Consider the following 15,964-nt stretch of genomic DNA (forward strand, 5'->3'; position numbering starts at 1 on the left):
TGTGTTCCCTCTCTCACTATGTCTCTATCAAATAAATAAAATCTTTAAAAAAAAAAACAACTGTTACAACTAATAAATAAATTCAGTAAAGTTTCAGGATACAAAATCAATATGCAAAAATCTGTTGCACTTCTATACACTAACAATGAACCATTAGAAAGAGAAATTAAGAAAACAATTCCATTTACAATAGTATAGGAAAGAATAAAGTACTTAAAAATCAATTTTAACCAAAGAGGTGAAAGACCTGTAAGGTGAAAACTATAAGACAGTAATGAAAGAAACTGAAGACGACACAAATAAATGGAAAGATATTCCATGTCCATGTTTGAAGAATTATTACAGTTAAAATGTCCATGCTGGGCGCCTGGGTGGCTCAGTTGGTTAAGCGACTGCCTTCAGCTCAGGTCATGATCCCAGGGTCCTGGGATCGAGTCCCGCATAGGGCTCCCTGCTCTGCAGGGAGCCTGCTTCTCCCTCTCCCACTCCCCTTGCTTGTGTTCCCTCTCTCGCTGTGTCTCTCTCTGTCAAATAAATAAATAAATAAAAATCTTTAAAAAAATAAATAAATAAATAAAATAAAATGTCCATGCTACCCAAAGCAATTCAATGCAATCCCTATTAAAATTCCAATGGCATTTTTCAAAGAAATAGAACAAACAATCCTAAAATGTGTATAGCATCACAAAAGACCCTGAAAGCCAAAGCAGTCTTGAGGAAGAGCAAGACTGAAGATAGCCCAATCCCGGATTTCAAACTACAGTACAAAGCTATTGTAATCAAAACAGTATGGTACTGGCAAAAAAGAGACACAGAGATCACTGGAACAGAAGACAGTGCCCAGAAATAAACCCAGACATACATGGTCAATTCATTTATGTTAAAGGAGCCCAAAATATACAAACTGGATCAGCCACACCCACCTCTCAATTATTACCTCAGTTTTATGTGCTTTAGCACATTCACGTCTGACAGTATTTTCATTAACACTGCTTTTCTACATATTCTGTTGGTGCAGAGAGAATGCATAAATGAGGCTATAGAACCTCTGACCTCAATTTATTATATTATTATTGTTATTATTACCATTACCATTATTATTATGCATTTGACCGTAGCAGCTCCATTATGAACCCTACTTTTAGGCAGGGAATTATAGGACTATTTTTCCTCTACCCTACTGATGTCCTGGAGTCATAGAGAACTATCTCCTACTTCAGCCAGCCTTAAATAAAGGGGAAGGAGTGTTTCAGTGCCACTAAAGTTGTTTTTAGCTTAAAAGAGAAGGCTCTTCATGATTGGGACTTGGCCTCTTTATCCTTATCTCCAATCACTTCCCAACTAGTATTCTTTCACTCCAGCAACCCAGATTCTTGTAATTTCCTAAATGGGTCGTGTTATCTCAGGCCTTAACTGTTGCTTAAACATGTTGTTCTATTGAGCTGGCATATATCCCTTCCACCAATTCTTCATTTAAAGAACTCCTTTAGGTCCTTAGAAACCTTCTCTGATTTCTAATTTTTATTTGCATGCAATCCCCCTAGATTATTGTCTCTTAGATTTATCTCTAGACATGATCAGTAATTCACAAATTGATCTTACTGCTCAACTGTAAGATCCTGGAGGGTAGTGAGCCACATCTCTTTTTGACAATGTATAGCACATAATCAGAGGTATTCCTTTATATTCAGAATAAAGGACTGCAGCCATTTAAGTGGTCAAAATTCTATTTTAAACTGTTCTTCAGAATGACTTTGCTTTTTGCTAAGATCTTTCAGTTTTCAATAAGCTCCCTTCAGTATAGCTGATCTTTCCTGTCTTTCAGAGCAATCAACTTCTATTACCTCTAAATGCTTTCTGAAGCAATTTGTTAATCGATCCTTTTCTAACCATGGCTGGTGATACCAGTGTTGTTTTTAACTTGTCAAATTAGAATGAGTAAATATCTGGCTTTTTCCAATTAACCAACAAAAACTCTTTTTGAGTAATTTTCTTTTTTATTTTTTTTAAAGATTTTTTTTTTAAGGATTTTATTTATTTATTCATGAGAGACAGGGAGAGAGAGAGAGAGGCAGAGGAAGAGAGAAGCAGGCTCCCCGCTGAGCAGGGAGCCCGATGTGGGACTCAATCCCAGGACCCCAGGATCATGACCTGAGCCGAAAGCAGATGCTTAACCATCTGAGCCACCCAGGCGCCCTAAAGATTTTATTTCTTTATTTGACAGAGAGAGAGAGAGAGCACAAGCATGGGGAGCAGTAGAAGGAGAGGGAGAAGCAGGCTCCCTGCCTAGCAGGGAGCCCGATGCGGGGCTCAATCCCAGGACCCTGGGATCATGACCTGAGCCGAAGGCAGACGCTTAACGACTGAGCCACCCAGGCGCCCCACTGAGTAATTTTCTTAAAAACCTGAGATTCTTTTCAACAGTTTCAGTGAGATATAATTCATATGCACTTCACCCATTTAAAGTATACAACCATTTTGGAATGCCATTTGGCAATATCAACCAAAGCAGAATATACGCATACCCTTTGACCTTGCAAATCCACTCTTAGGTTTATACTCAAGAGAAAGCTGTCATATTTTCACCCTAAATATGTATAAGAATAGAGTACAGCAATAAACATAATACTAAACAACTGGAGACAAACGTCCTTGAACAGCAAAAGATAAACAAATTGTGGGTATAGTTATACAATGAAATACCAATGAGAATGAACTTCAAATGTACACAACTACATGGATCAATATCACAATTTAATGTTGACTGGAAGAAGCCAGACACTAAAGAACATATGTTCTATATTTCTTTTACATGACTTAAAAACAAAACAAAACAAAACACAGACAAAACCAACTTTTGGGGTTAGAAGTTAGAACAGTGGTTAACTTTGCAGGGAGACAGCAGCTGGTAGGCATAATGAGAGGAACTTCTAGAGTGCTAGTTTTTGCTCTGGTTCTGGGTATCTGGCACATTGTGAAAATCAAACTGTATACTTAAGAGTTGTGCACTTTTATATGTGTATGTTATGCCTCAATAAAAAGTTCAAAAGCAAAAACAAAAAAAAATGATAGGGCTTACATGTAAAAAAATATGAAAACAGAAATTCCATTATATTTGGAGGCATTATTAAGTATCAGTGAGTGCATGGTAGAATGTAGTCTGCTCCTAATGGAAAGTTAATAACAAAACTATTTAAAGCATATGTGGTTAGAAAGTTATTTTTTCTGGTTGCAGATGAACACGATGCTGCTAACAAATGGCAAATCACTGCATAATCCTTGGAGATCAGTGTCTGAAGTCTTTCTGAAATCAGATTCAAAGCATTTAACAGTTTTTCATTTTAAAAACGTAGTCCTAAATGTGTACTAATTGTTAAAAAGTATTACAGGGCTTCCACCAAAAAACAGCATTCTCTTGCTTCATACCTCCCATCCTGAAGCCTGTTCCCTAGAGGTAATTATACCTCTTATAACTATTCAGCACACTTTAAATTTATAATCTATCTTATTTAATATGCTTATATTCCTTTTCCTTTATTTTAAAAATTTTAGACATAATCCATTGACCTTTTATGTTACTACCACCGCTCACATTTTCCCATCCCCTATCCCCCCAATATAATCTTAATTCTAATTTTGGTTTTGTAAAAATAAATATTCAGTGTTTTAATTTTGATGATTATTTTGTATTATTCCCAGTTAAGCCATGAAATGTATTATCATTATATTTTCTTATATAAAAATACTTTTGTTGGCCTGTTTTTATGGAGGTTTAGAGAGATTTGGAGGTATTTTCTTTTTGGTTGCCTCTCTCCTTAACACTAATTTTTACCCAAACTCTCCAAAAGAAAGGTAAAAATCTACTCTATACATGGGGCGCTTGGGTGGCTCAGTCATTAAGCATCTGCCTTCAGCTCAGGTCATGATCGCAGGGTCCTGGGATCAAGCCCCACATCGAGCTCCCTACTCCGCGGGAAGCCTGCTTCTCCCTCTCCCACTCCCCCTGCTTGTGTTCCCTCTCTTGCTGTGTCTCTGTCAAATAAATAAATAAAATCTTAAAAAAAAAAATCCTACTCTATACAACACATCAAATAATCTTTTCCATTTCATTTTCCTTTTGAAAAAATGCCTCCTGGGGCTGTCTGTCTGCTGCTGTGATCTAGGCAGGTTGCTTGCTAGGCCTGCTGCACAGCTGTTTCCTAGGATAGCCCTTCACCACTACTCTCAGGATTCTGTGATTTACTGCTTTTTGGTGGAATACATTCTGCAGGGTTTTTTGTGGGGTTTTTTTGTGAGAAAGAGTACATGGAAGGTAAAATTTTGTGAGACTTTACCTTCTGAAAATATCTATTGTACTCTAACACTTGAGTTAGGGTATGGTGGGATTTAGAATTTTAAGTTAAAATAACTTATCCTGAGACCTTCATGACACTTCTTCTGTCTTCTAGTTTTAGGAGTTGTTAAAAAGCCTGAGACTATTCTGACTCCAGACCTTTTGTGTAAACTTGTTCTTCATCCCTGGAAGCTTTCAGGGTCTTCTCTTTATCCATGGTGTTCTGAAATCTTGCGATGATATGCTTCAGTGTGGATTTTAGGGACTTGTATCTCTAGAAACTGATGTTCTTTGGTTAGCAGGAAACCTCTTAAATTATTTCTTTGGCAATTTCCTCCCCCGCCTTCATTTCCTCTCTATTCCATGGAACTATTTTTAGTTATTAGGCTACCTGGATTAATGCTTTAATTTTCTTACCTTTTTTCTATTCTTTCTTCCTTCCTTCCTTCTTTCCTCCCTCCCTCCCTCCTTTCTTCCATCCATCCAGGATTCCTAATCTACTTTTTGGGAAGTTGGCTTTATCTTCCAAATTTTCTTTGTATTCTTAATTTTTATTATATTTTTGGTTTCTAAGACCAACCTCCCTCCTTCTTTCCTTCCTTGGCACCCAAATACTGTTTCATGGATATATCACTTTCTTTTGTCATTTCGAGACGGTAATTTTTTGCAAGTTTTCTTATTCTTATTCCCTCTTATTCTCTTTTCCTTTCAAGGTCTTCCCCCCTGACTGAGTTTTGTTTTCATGTAAGAGGCTTTCCACAAAAATCTAGTGATCTTTGCCTATTTTTTTTTTAATATCGAAGCACATATGCTTTGGTGCTTTATATTGAAGCACAAAAAAAATGTATACTTAGTAAACATCTAAATGGTCTGATACAAGCAAAGTACCTGCCACTTCTTTGGTAGAACCCAAATGTCCAAGACTCTAGGTCTTTTCTCTTGGACTTGTCAGTTTCTCCAGAGGAGAATCCTCTGTTATCCTATGCTGTCAGCATTCTGAGAGCCAAAGAGTAAAGAAAAGAGAATTGGAGGGATACAGGGAGAGAGGAGAGTCTTACCACTCAGCATAACACTTTCACTTAGTCTCTATTTTCAGACTAAACCCTTTTTCCCCCTCAACCTAGCAAGTGATGGAAGAAACTGAGTTAGGCTCAGAAGTCAGATTCTCCACATACAACAAAGGGTGGGAAAAAGGGTTTATAATCTAACTATCTACCTATTCCTGATGTAAACTTGCAAAGAATTCTCCCCATTTTAAGCTCTTTTCCTTACTCTTGTTTTCGGAGGGACCCAAATGCCTCTAAATACTTAGGGTTTCAATGTATAGCTCAAAATGTTCTCCTTTGTGATGGAATCCCTCTCTACAGGTACTTAAATTTCAGCTTTCTCTGCTTTGCTGTCAGTCTAACCATCTACCAGTTTTCCAGTATCTAACAATCTATTGCTGTCTCTTGTCTGCTGTTGTCTCATCTATAGTCTCTTTGTGTTTGTTTTTACATTTATTTCTTCACTATTGCTTTTTTTTTATTAAAGATTTTTATTTATTTATTTGACAGAGAGAGACACAGCGAGAGAGGGGAACACAAGCAGGGGGAGCAGGAGAGGGAGAAGCAGGCTTCCCGCTGAGCAGGGAGCCCGATGTGGGGCTCGATCCCAGAACCCTGGGATCATGACCTGAGCTGCAGGCAGATGCTTAACGACTGAGCCACCCAGGTGCCCCTCTTCACTATTGCTTTAATGAGATTCAGGAGGGAGTAGGGATAAACACCTTTATTAATTCAACATTGTTTACGGACTACTCACTATGCCCTCAGAATTATTATAGGCCTTGGGGATACAAGAGTAATACAGAAGTACAGAAAGCAAAAACAAAGAACATCCCTTTTCTCAGGAGCTAAAACTTTTTTTTTTTTAAGATTTTATTTATTTATTTGACAGAGACAGAGACAGCGAGAGCAGGAACACAAGCAGTGGGAGTGGGAGAGGGAGAGCAGGCTTCCCACCGAGGAGGGAGCCCGATGTGGGACTCGATCCCAGGACCCTGGGATCATGACCTGAGCTGAAGGCAGATGCCCAATGACTGAGCCACCCAGGCGCCTGAGCTAAAACATTCTTGTTAAGGACGACAGATACACAAGTTAAAAAAAATACAGGTATTCCTTACCAACTGAGCTTTCACTCTCGAATTCAAGAACCAAATAGATTAAGAAACATTTTTACAAAGTCCTCTGTTTTCTTAACTTCTGCTACTTTCTATCTGAAACTCAAGAACCAAATAGATTAGAATAATAGATACCCCTTAATATTTCAACTCATTATTAGAATTAGGAACTTAATAGATAACCAGGGATACTTGCATATAAGATTTGGTAGTGATGAGAGCTCTAAAGAAAAATAAGCCATTATGAAGTGGGAGTGGGCGGGAAGCCAGGGAAGGCCTCTCTAATGATAATAACCATGTGGATACCTAAGAAAAGACAAGGGCATTTCATGTATAGGTAAAAGTTAGTGCAAGAATTCTGAGCTAGGAGTGTGCTTGCCATTCTTGTGGAACAGCAGGGAAACAGTGTGGCTGGAGTGGACTAAGTGGAAAAGTAACAGGGAATGATGGCAGACAGGATGCCAGGAGTCAGATCATATAGCACCTGTGGACTATGACAGAGGCTTGCTTTATTTATTTATTTAAAGATTTTTATTTATTTATTTGAGAGAAAGAAAGCGAGCACAAGCAAGGGGGAGTGGCAGGCAGAGGGAGAAGCAGACTCCCCGCTCAGCAGGGAGCCCAACACTGGGCTCAATCCCAGGACTCTGAGATCATGACCTAAGTCAAAGGCAGACGCTTAACCAACTGAACCACCCAGGCACCCAGAGGCTTGTTTTATTCTGAATGAGATGGGAAACCAGGCTTTTGAAGGTGGTGTTTTAAAAACCTCACTCTGGTTGCTAGGTATGGAACAAACTACAGAGGGGGAGGTGGAGTGGAAATGGTGAGACTAGTTAAGAGGCTACTATAATCATCCAGGTGAAAGATTAGCAGCTTGACTAATTCTTTCTGGTGGAAATAGTAAAAAGTAGTCAGATTCTCAACTTATTTTAAAAGTACAGCTGACATGCTTTGGGGTGCCTGGGTGGCTCAGTTAAGTGTCTGCCTTTGGCTCAGGTCATGATCCCAGGGTCCTGGGATCAAGCCCCGCATCAGGCTCCCTGCTCAGTGGGAAGCCTGCTTTGCTTCTCCCTCTCCCACTCCCCTGCTTGTGTTCCCTCTCTCACTGTGTCTCTCTCTCTGTTAAATAAATAAAATCTTAAAAAAAAAAAAAAGTATAGCTGACATGCTTTGCAGATATGGAAGGTGGGGAAAAAAACCAATCAAGTATGATTCTAAAGTTTGGGGCCTGAGCACGTGGAAAATTGGAGCTACCACTTTCTGAGATAGAGAGACCTGGGAGAAGAGCAGATTAAGCAGGTTGGTGGGATGGGAGTGGATGAGGATGGAAACAAATATTTGGTTTTCATAAATATAAGTTTGAAATACCTAGTGGATGTCCAAGTGGAGATGTAGAAGGGGCAGGTAGATAAGGATGGATCTCAGTGGAGAGATCTAGCCTAGAGATACAAAACTGGGACTAGTCACCATATAGACAATATATAAAGCCAGGTGACTACATGATATTACTTAGGGAATAAAGGTAGAGAGAAAAGTAGTTTGAATAAAACCCTACATAACTCCATAACTAACTGGTCAGGAATGTGAGAAAGCAGTCATGTAGAAGAATCAAGAGAAAATGGGTTTTACAAAGACTCCATCAAAAAGGAGAACTACAGACCAATATCTCTGATGAACATGGATGCAAAAATTCTCACCGAAATACTAGCCAATAGGATACAACAGTACATTCAAAGGATTATTCACCACGACCAAGTGGGATTTATTCCTGGGCTGCAAGGTTGGTTCAACATCCACAAATCAAACAATGTGATACAATGCATTAATAAAAGAAAGAACAAGAACCATACGATCCTCTCAATAGATGCAGAAAAAGCATTTGACAAAGCACAGCATCCTTTCTTGATTAAAACTCTTCACAGTGTAGGGATAGAGGGCACATACCTCAATATCATAAAAGCCATCTATGAAAAACCCACAGTGAGTATCATTCTCAATGGGGAAAAACTGAGAACTTTTCCCCTAAGGTCAGGAACACGGCAGGGATGTCCACTATCACCACTGCTATTCAACATAGTATTAGAAGTCCTAGCCACAGCAATCAGACAACAAAAAGAAATAAAAGGCATCCAAATCAGCAAAGAAGTGAAACTCTCACTTTTTGCAGATGATATGATACTTTATGTGGAAAACCCAAAAGACTCCACCCCAAAACTGCTAGAACTCATACAGGAATTCAGTCAAGTGGCAGGATATAAAATCAATGCACAGAAATCAGTTGCATTTCTATACACCAACAAGACAGAAGAAAGAGAAATTAAGCAGTCGATCCCATTTACAATTGCACCCAAAACCAGAAGATACCTAGGAACAAATCTAACCAGAAGCAAAGATTCTGCACTCAGAAAACTATAGAATACTCATGAAAGAAATGGAAAAACGTTCCATGCTCATGGATTGGAAGAACAAATATTGTGAAAATGACTAAGTTACCTAGAGCAATCTACACATTTAATGCAATCCCTATCAAAATACCATCCACTTTTTTCAAAGAAATGGAACAAATGATTCTAAAATTTGTATGGAACCAGAAAAGACCCTGAAGAGCCAGAGGAATGTTGAAAAAGAAAAGCAAAGCTGGTGGTTTCACAATTCCGGACTTCAAGCTGGATTACAAAGCTGAAATCATCAAGACAGTATGGTTCTGGCACAAAAACAGACACATAGATCAATGGAACAGAACAGAGAGCCCAGAAAGGGACCCTCAACTCTATGGTCAACTAATCTTCGACAAAGCAGGAAAAAATGTCCAACGGTAAAAGGACAGTCCCTTCAACAAATGGTGTTGGGAAAATCAGACAGCCACATGCAGAAGAATGAAACTGGCCCATTTCCTTACACCACACACAAAATAGACTCAAAATGGATGAAAGACCTAAATGTGAGACAGGAGTCCATCAAAATCCTTGAGGAGAACACAGGCAGCAACCTCTTCGACCTCAGCTGCAGCAACTTCTTCCTAGAAACATCACGAAAGGCAAGGGAAGCAAGGGCAAAAATGAACTATTGGGACTTCATCAAGATAAAAAACTTCATCAAGATTATATGTTAATTAAAAAAAGGAAAAAAAAGAGAAAATAGGGTTTTAGAAGTTCAGAAAATGTTTCAAGATGGAAGGAGTGACCAAATGTGCTCATGCTGCTGATAAGTTGAGCAGGAAGAGACGTGAGAACTGGTCACTGGATTTGACCAAGATGGAGTTACTGGGTATCAGTGGAGTGACTGGGGCAAAAGCCTAGCAAACATGAGTTCAAGGCAAAATGGAAGGAGAAGTAGAAAGAGTGAGAATAGACAACTCTTTCAAAGAATTTTTCTTTAAAGGGAAGCAATAGCTAGCGGGGAATGTGGAGTTATCTGAGTTTTTAAGACTGAGAGATTTTTATCTGGTAGAAATAGTTCAGTAAAGGAAATATTTGATGGTACATGATTAAGCAGAAAGAAGGGATAACTACAGAAATAAAGTCCTGGAGGGAGGAAAGGATAGGATGAAACACACATGAGTAGTTTTTTCTACTTTTCCAATTACCTGGCAAGAAGGGCAATAGGATCCACTGCATTGAGAAAGAAATTTTTGTAACAAAAGTATATAAATATTCAATCAGAACTATAAGTTTATGTGAACTGTTCATCAAGGACAGTAAAGACTCATACCCTCCAAAGTTCTCTGATTCTTAATTAGCCTTTACTGAAAAAGATTTATGACATATTTTGATTCCTAAAAAATTCTTCATTCATAATAAAGTAACTAATTTCAGGACCATAAATATAAACACAAGCCTCTTTAATCCTCATGAATCTCCCTTCAGGTCATTTAGAAATGAAATAAAGTGAAATAAATGGCTTAATATATATTTAAACATGTTTTCTTTTCCATCTTCTAAATATTTATACTCTTTTTTTCATATTTCTCTCATGTCTTATTATTAGCAGAAATGTTTATCACTAAGACTCTTAATATAAATCAGTATGGACCTAATTTTAGAAAAGACATCCTAGACTATTTTTATCAATGAATGGAAGCATTAGCTTAAAGTGGTCATTTTCATTCATATCCAATTTTAAATACAATATGAAAGAGAAGGATGTTTTTCAGGCTCCAGTATTTCCTTTATCCTGAATTTACACTGACTTTTTAGTCTATATGGGCTTTTTTTTTTTTTTTTAAAGATTTTATTTATTTATTTCACAGAGAGAGACACAGCGAGAGAGGGAACACAAGCAGGGGGAGTGGGAGAGGGAGAAGCAGGCTTCACGCAGAGCAGGGAGCCCAACGTGGGGCTCGATCCCAAGACCCTGGGATCATGACCTGAGCTGAAGGCAGACGCTTAACGACTGAGCCACCCGGGCGCCCCTATATGGGCTTCTTATAGAAATAAAAAAATCAAAGCTAATGCACCCAGATGATCTGAAAATAAGTAACCATAGTAACAAACAACTTCCAACAAACAACTCGATACACTTGGAAAACCCAGGCATGTTGTAACAAAAGAAACAGAAAGAGTGGTAGACAATTCTAATTGTTGACTTCAGAGAGTAACACCAGATACTAATTAGACCTGAATTCTAGACTACCTGAATTAACAGGTGAAGAATGGAAAGTCATCTTTCTAAACCAACAAGAAAATTTTGTACTGCTTTCTCCTTATGAGTTTTCAGGATACTAGTATAATACTCATTTCCATTTTCTAATCTGTTTTCTCATTTAGCATTGTCCATTCATTGCTTCATGGTGCTTTTATCATATCCCAAATCCACTGAATTTGGGTGAAACTTAAGATAATTGCCAAGTTATAACCATAAGAGAAAAAAGGAGGGAGGGAACACTTAATAACCACCATCTTAATTAGCCTGAGAAACAATTAAAAAAAAAAAAATAGGGGAACACTGATGTTAATGAACAGTATTATCCACATATGTTTATCAATGACTATGTTCTAAGCTTCTGAAATTCTAGCGGTATGCTTCCCCAGAAAAGTCTAGAAAATGAGTTTGATTTTTTAATTGCATTATAACTTCACTGAGCTTTAATTCTCAAGCAGAAATGACAAAGGGCCTTGGTTACTCCTGAGAGAAAAGCAGAGTAATTTTAACTGCACTCCTGTTTTTAGCTTAATAGCATTAATAAAAAGTGCTCATCAAATAAAAAATAACATTATTTGTTTTATAATAACAATAGTTAGCTAAAAGATCACATTTTTGTAATTTATTGATTTTTTATTTGGCCAAAACAGCTTACCTGGTACAAAATACTCTGTTTGCACAAGCCAGTGAAATTCCAAATGAAATCCCAAGTGTATGGCCTTAAAGGTGACAAGGAAAATCAAATAGAGAACGGACACTGTGCCTGTGAGAAAAAATTCAGAAACCATTTATCATCTTTGCATGTTTTACAGACTATTTTAAAATTAAGCTTTGTTTCTATATTCTCAGCACAGTTTGGAAAATTATTACTCTCGTTGATTATGCCCACTAAAACCCAGGTGGGATCTAAAGAATAGAAACAAGTTAATATGAGTTTTCAGAAAGCAAAATACTATGCAGTAGGCCTAAGAAGAATTAGAGGAAGGTAGCTCATATATTGAAGAATGCGAAACTGTTTAATTTACTTAAGAGCTCAGTTAAGAGGAGGACACATACAAAGAATTCATTACAAAACTGTAAGCTTATACAGGAGAAAAAAAAAACACAACATGAAACCGACTCTTATTCTTTGTATTGGAAATATTAGAGATGGTGAATAAGCTGGAAAAGTCTGTCACAGCGTTTACTATATGATAAGAAAGTAAAGAAAGAAAAGTAGTGAATGTGGATCATAAGACTATTTGAGAAAGGCGATAAGCCAAATAATCCATGAACAATCTGATCTAGTAACTAGAGAAGGGTTTGACTAGGCAATACTACCTGCTAGATGACAATATTACAGATTCCATTCATAGGTAATCATACACAGGGTGAAGTGGGTATTCAGATTTTTTAGTATTCTAGAAGTTGGAGAGTTTTCCTTTTAAAGAATTAAGCCCAGTCATTATGGAGTAGAGTCAAGAAATCCAAGTAGGTTTCTTTCTATAGGAATTAGATACTAATTTCTGTAAAGAAGCTATAGTTTTAAAAGAAAGGGAAAGTACCAAAAAAAAAAAGGGGGGGGGCAAAAGCAAAATATTCTTAAGGAGGTAGAGAATAATCAACTTGGTTACAAGTCTGGTGATTGTTCTAGCAAATATTTTTACCAGTCTATATGCTAACTTTTAAAGATCTGTTCCATAGGAAAGTCGGCAAGCAAATCAGGAAACCACAAACGAGTTATATAAGCTCACTGTGCGTTTGCAGATTAGCTGATTCAGAAACGATAAAAACAAAAGGACAAAGCTTATATAACCACAGTGCTTGATTTTCTGTGTGTGTCTGTGGCAGTCTTGGAGAGAATCCAATTGTAAGGCAGAGAGGTATAGAGAAATATCCTTACCTCCTCCTTTGGTTTTCTGAAAACGCCCAAAGCCAACTCCTTGATGTGATGAGTAATCTAATTATTTTATACTCTACACTGCCTACCAGGAGATCAGATCTATAGGGAGGAGGTGAAACCCTATGGTTTATTTGGGGTAATCAATTTTTTATGAATGTTATCCTTATCTTTAGTTAACCAGATCTAAGTTTTTATTGGCGGTTCCTTTTGCCATCTTAAAGCTCAGTACTGCAAATGAAGATGGGATCAAAAACATTCCTTTAATGATGCAGAAATTTGCGAAATTTCTTTAGTGATTTCAGAAATTTCTGAAAAACTGGGCTCACGGTAAGAAGTCTGTTCTTTTAAGGAGGCATTAGTATTCCAATAAAGGAAAAGCATTGGAGAGCAAAAGCAGAATAAACCTCATTAGGTTGCCTTAGAGAATGACACCCCAGGTTGAAAGCTAGGTGATAATTCTGTGCTATACTCTTAAATAGAAACTGTAGGAAAAAATATTCCATAACTTCCCTTAGTAAATTCTTATGTTTTCAATCCTTAGTATTGAGAATCCCTGTAATATACAATTTGGATCTCTCCTCCTGAAATCTTAATCTGTTTCCTCTAGTTGTACCCACCAAAGAAATGAGGAACAGTGGTTCAGTAAGGATAGAATGGGAAATCTAATAACTCATATTTAAAAAAAAAAGAACTTGGACTTGAAATGGTCATCTACATTTTTCTCTGTGTCAAACTCCACAAAAAAAACAGAAAGCAAGGTGACATATGAATGAGCAAATTAAACATAGGTGAACAGGCCTGGTAGGTAACTTTCTCTAGCCAGATCATATTTCCACAGAATCCAGTGTGAACTCTATTACACAGAAGCTCCATGACACAATGCCTCAGCTTACCTAGGATATTAAATTTTGAAAAAAATGAAGGAGATTTGAAATTGAGCAGTGGCAGGAGGAGCCCTATGAGGTAAAAGGGCACTGTCTTGGACTTATTCCACCACTTTTCAAACTGCTGGAGTCCCGTGTCATTGGCATAGAAAATCATAGAGCCATTGTCAGGATGGTCACCACTCCCAGGACTTGGACAAATCACTGCAACAGAAAGCATCAGATTAGAGAAGACCACGAAGAATACAAAATGACTACCCCAGAGACTGACACTTGCTCTACCAAACTCAACTTGTATCATGAATAAGTTTTTGCTTTCTGAAATAGAGGGTTATATTTAAACACATTAGGAAACTTTTACTTACAAATAATTAAAGGTGGAAGAATCTTAGAAAATTCTGAGGTATATCCTTAATTTCTATGGGAAGCTATAAAATTATCCTACCAACTATCTTTTGGTTCCATTGCCAGAGAGAAAATTTTGGACTAAATGGTATTTGATCTTATTTATACAATAATGTAAGAAATGCTCAGGGTGATTGTTACCTTTGTGCTAATAACCCACACGAAGGCCAAACAACAGGTTTGTTTGTTTTTCTTTTTAGAAGGTGGGAGGGGCAAAAGGAGAGGGAGAGAGATAATCTCAAGCAGGCTCCACACCCAGTGCAGAGTCCAATGTGGGGCTCAATCTCACAATCCTGAGATCATGAACTGAGTCAAAGTCAAGAGTCGGATGCCCAACTGACTGAGCCACCCAGCCGCCTCAGAACAGATTTCTTTTAACAATAAACAAAATCTATGGGTTTGGAATAAAAAGTGGACAGCACTGAAACAGATGACATGGTATTGCCAAAACCTAACTACTGCTTATAGCTTACGAATCTTGAATTTCAGCAATCTGGAATAATTCTCGTGAAAGTTTATCATATATTATAGCAGCCTAACAGCCTAGATGATATCCAGAGAACTGGGAACTGAGTAAAACATATTTTTCCTAACACTGATCTTCAAGTGGCAATTTCTGCTGTTAGGAGAGAGGATACAAATCATTCTGTGTTTCTAATTTCATAATAGTACTTTTCCTAATAATCAGCCCTTTAAAAAGAACTCTTAATGCTGGTGAAAAATACTCCTAATAAGTAACAATCATTCTCATCACTAGTCAAAGAGAAAATGATATATTCATTTTAAGTTCTGTTTCTAATTTTATTCTCTATCCATTATATATTTGGCATGCCACAAAGCCAAACACTTAATTTTCTTGCTTAGTTAGCATTTTAACATATACTTTTGTCTTCTATGTCTGGACAGAAGTAAATTAACTTGAATTTTTCTTGTGCTAATAATTACAGTGGTAAAGAGCACAGGCTGTGGAAGTAAACTGACTAAATAATGAATCTTGACTGTCACTTAGTAGTTATGTAACCTTGGGCAAGTCATTAACTTCGCTGTGTTTTGGTTTTTCTATCTAAGAAGTGAAGTTGACATTATCTACCTTACAGAAGTGCTGTAAAATATTTAGAATAATGCCTGCACACAGTAAGTATCCAATAAAGGTCAGCTGTAATTTTACATTAACTGAGATGGACTGTTTCATAGTATTTAACACATCATTCAAAGAGAAGAATGCAAAGTAAACTGCCTTTGCTGATGCTACTCTCCAAATCATCAGTGTAATCATGAAACTTACGAATATGTTTTAAAATTATACCAAAATACGTTAATATAATTATTCAAAGGTGTGTGTGTGTGTGTCTGTGTGTCCACAGAAAAGCTGGTACTGCACTCACTCATTTGCTAGTGTTAACAAAACACAGGTTAATGAGTTTAATTAAGGAACAAAGTAAGACACTGAATAGTAAACACTGAAAGGTTTGCTTTAAGAGAGGAGAGACTTTTGTCTGTTCATTATATCCCCAGAGCCTAGAATAGTTCCTGACATATAAGAGGCTTAACAAATATATGTTGAGGGGCATTTGGGTGGCGCAGTTGGTTGAGCGGTAACTCTTGATTTTGGAACAGGTTGTGATATCAGGGTGGTGGGATGGAGCCCCTCGTCG

At 37.4% G+C, this 15,964-nt stretch overlaps 1 protein-coding gene across 2 annotated transcripts in view; it reads right to left on the bottom strand.

The window, feature by feature from the left end:
- SLC38A9 (solute carrier family 38 member 9) overlaps window positions 1–15,964 on the bottom strand; it is a 79,754-nt gene that overhangs the window by 24,434 nt on the left and 39,356 nt on the right. Inside the window, exons 8-9 of one of the 2 annotated variants that reach the window (XM_021701817.1) lie at window positions 13,914–14,108; window positions 11,794–11,901 (exon numbers count right to left, since the gene is read on the bottom strand). In XM_021701817.1, coding sequence (XP_021557492.1) covers window positions 11,794–11,901; window positions 13,914–14,108 — 303 coding nt within the window. The remainder of the gene's footprint in view (window positions 1–11,793; window positions 11,902–13,913; window positions 14,109–15,964) is intronic. The other variant, XM_044916731.1, reaches the window with a different exon arrangement.

The sequence above is a fragment of the Neomonachus schauinslandi genome, chromosome 7, assembly GCF_002201575.2.
Source record: "Neomonachus schauinslandi chromosome 7, ASM220157v2, whole genome shotgun sequence".
Lineage (NCBI taxonomy): Eukaryota > Metazoa > Chordata > Mammalia > Carnivora > Phocidae > Neomonachus > Neomonachus schauinslandi.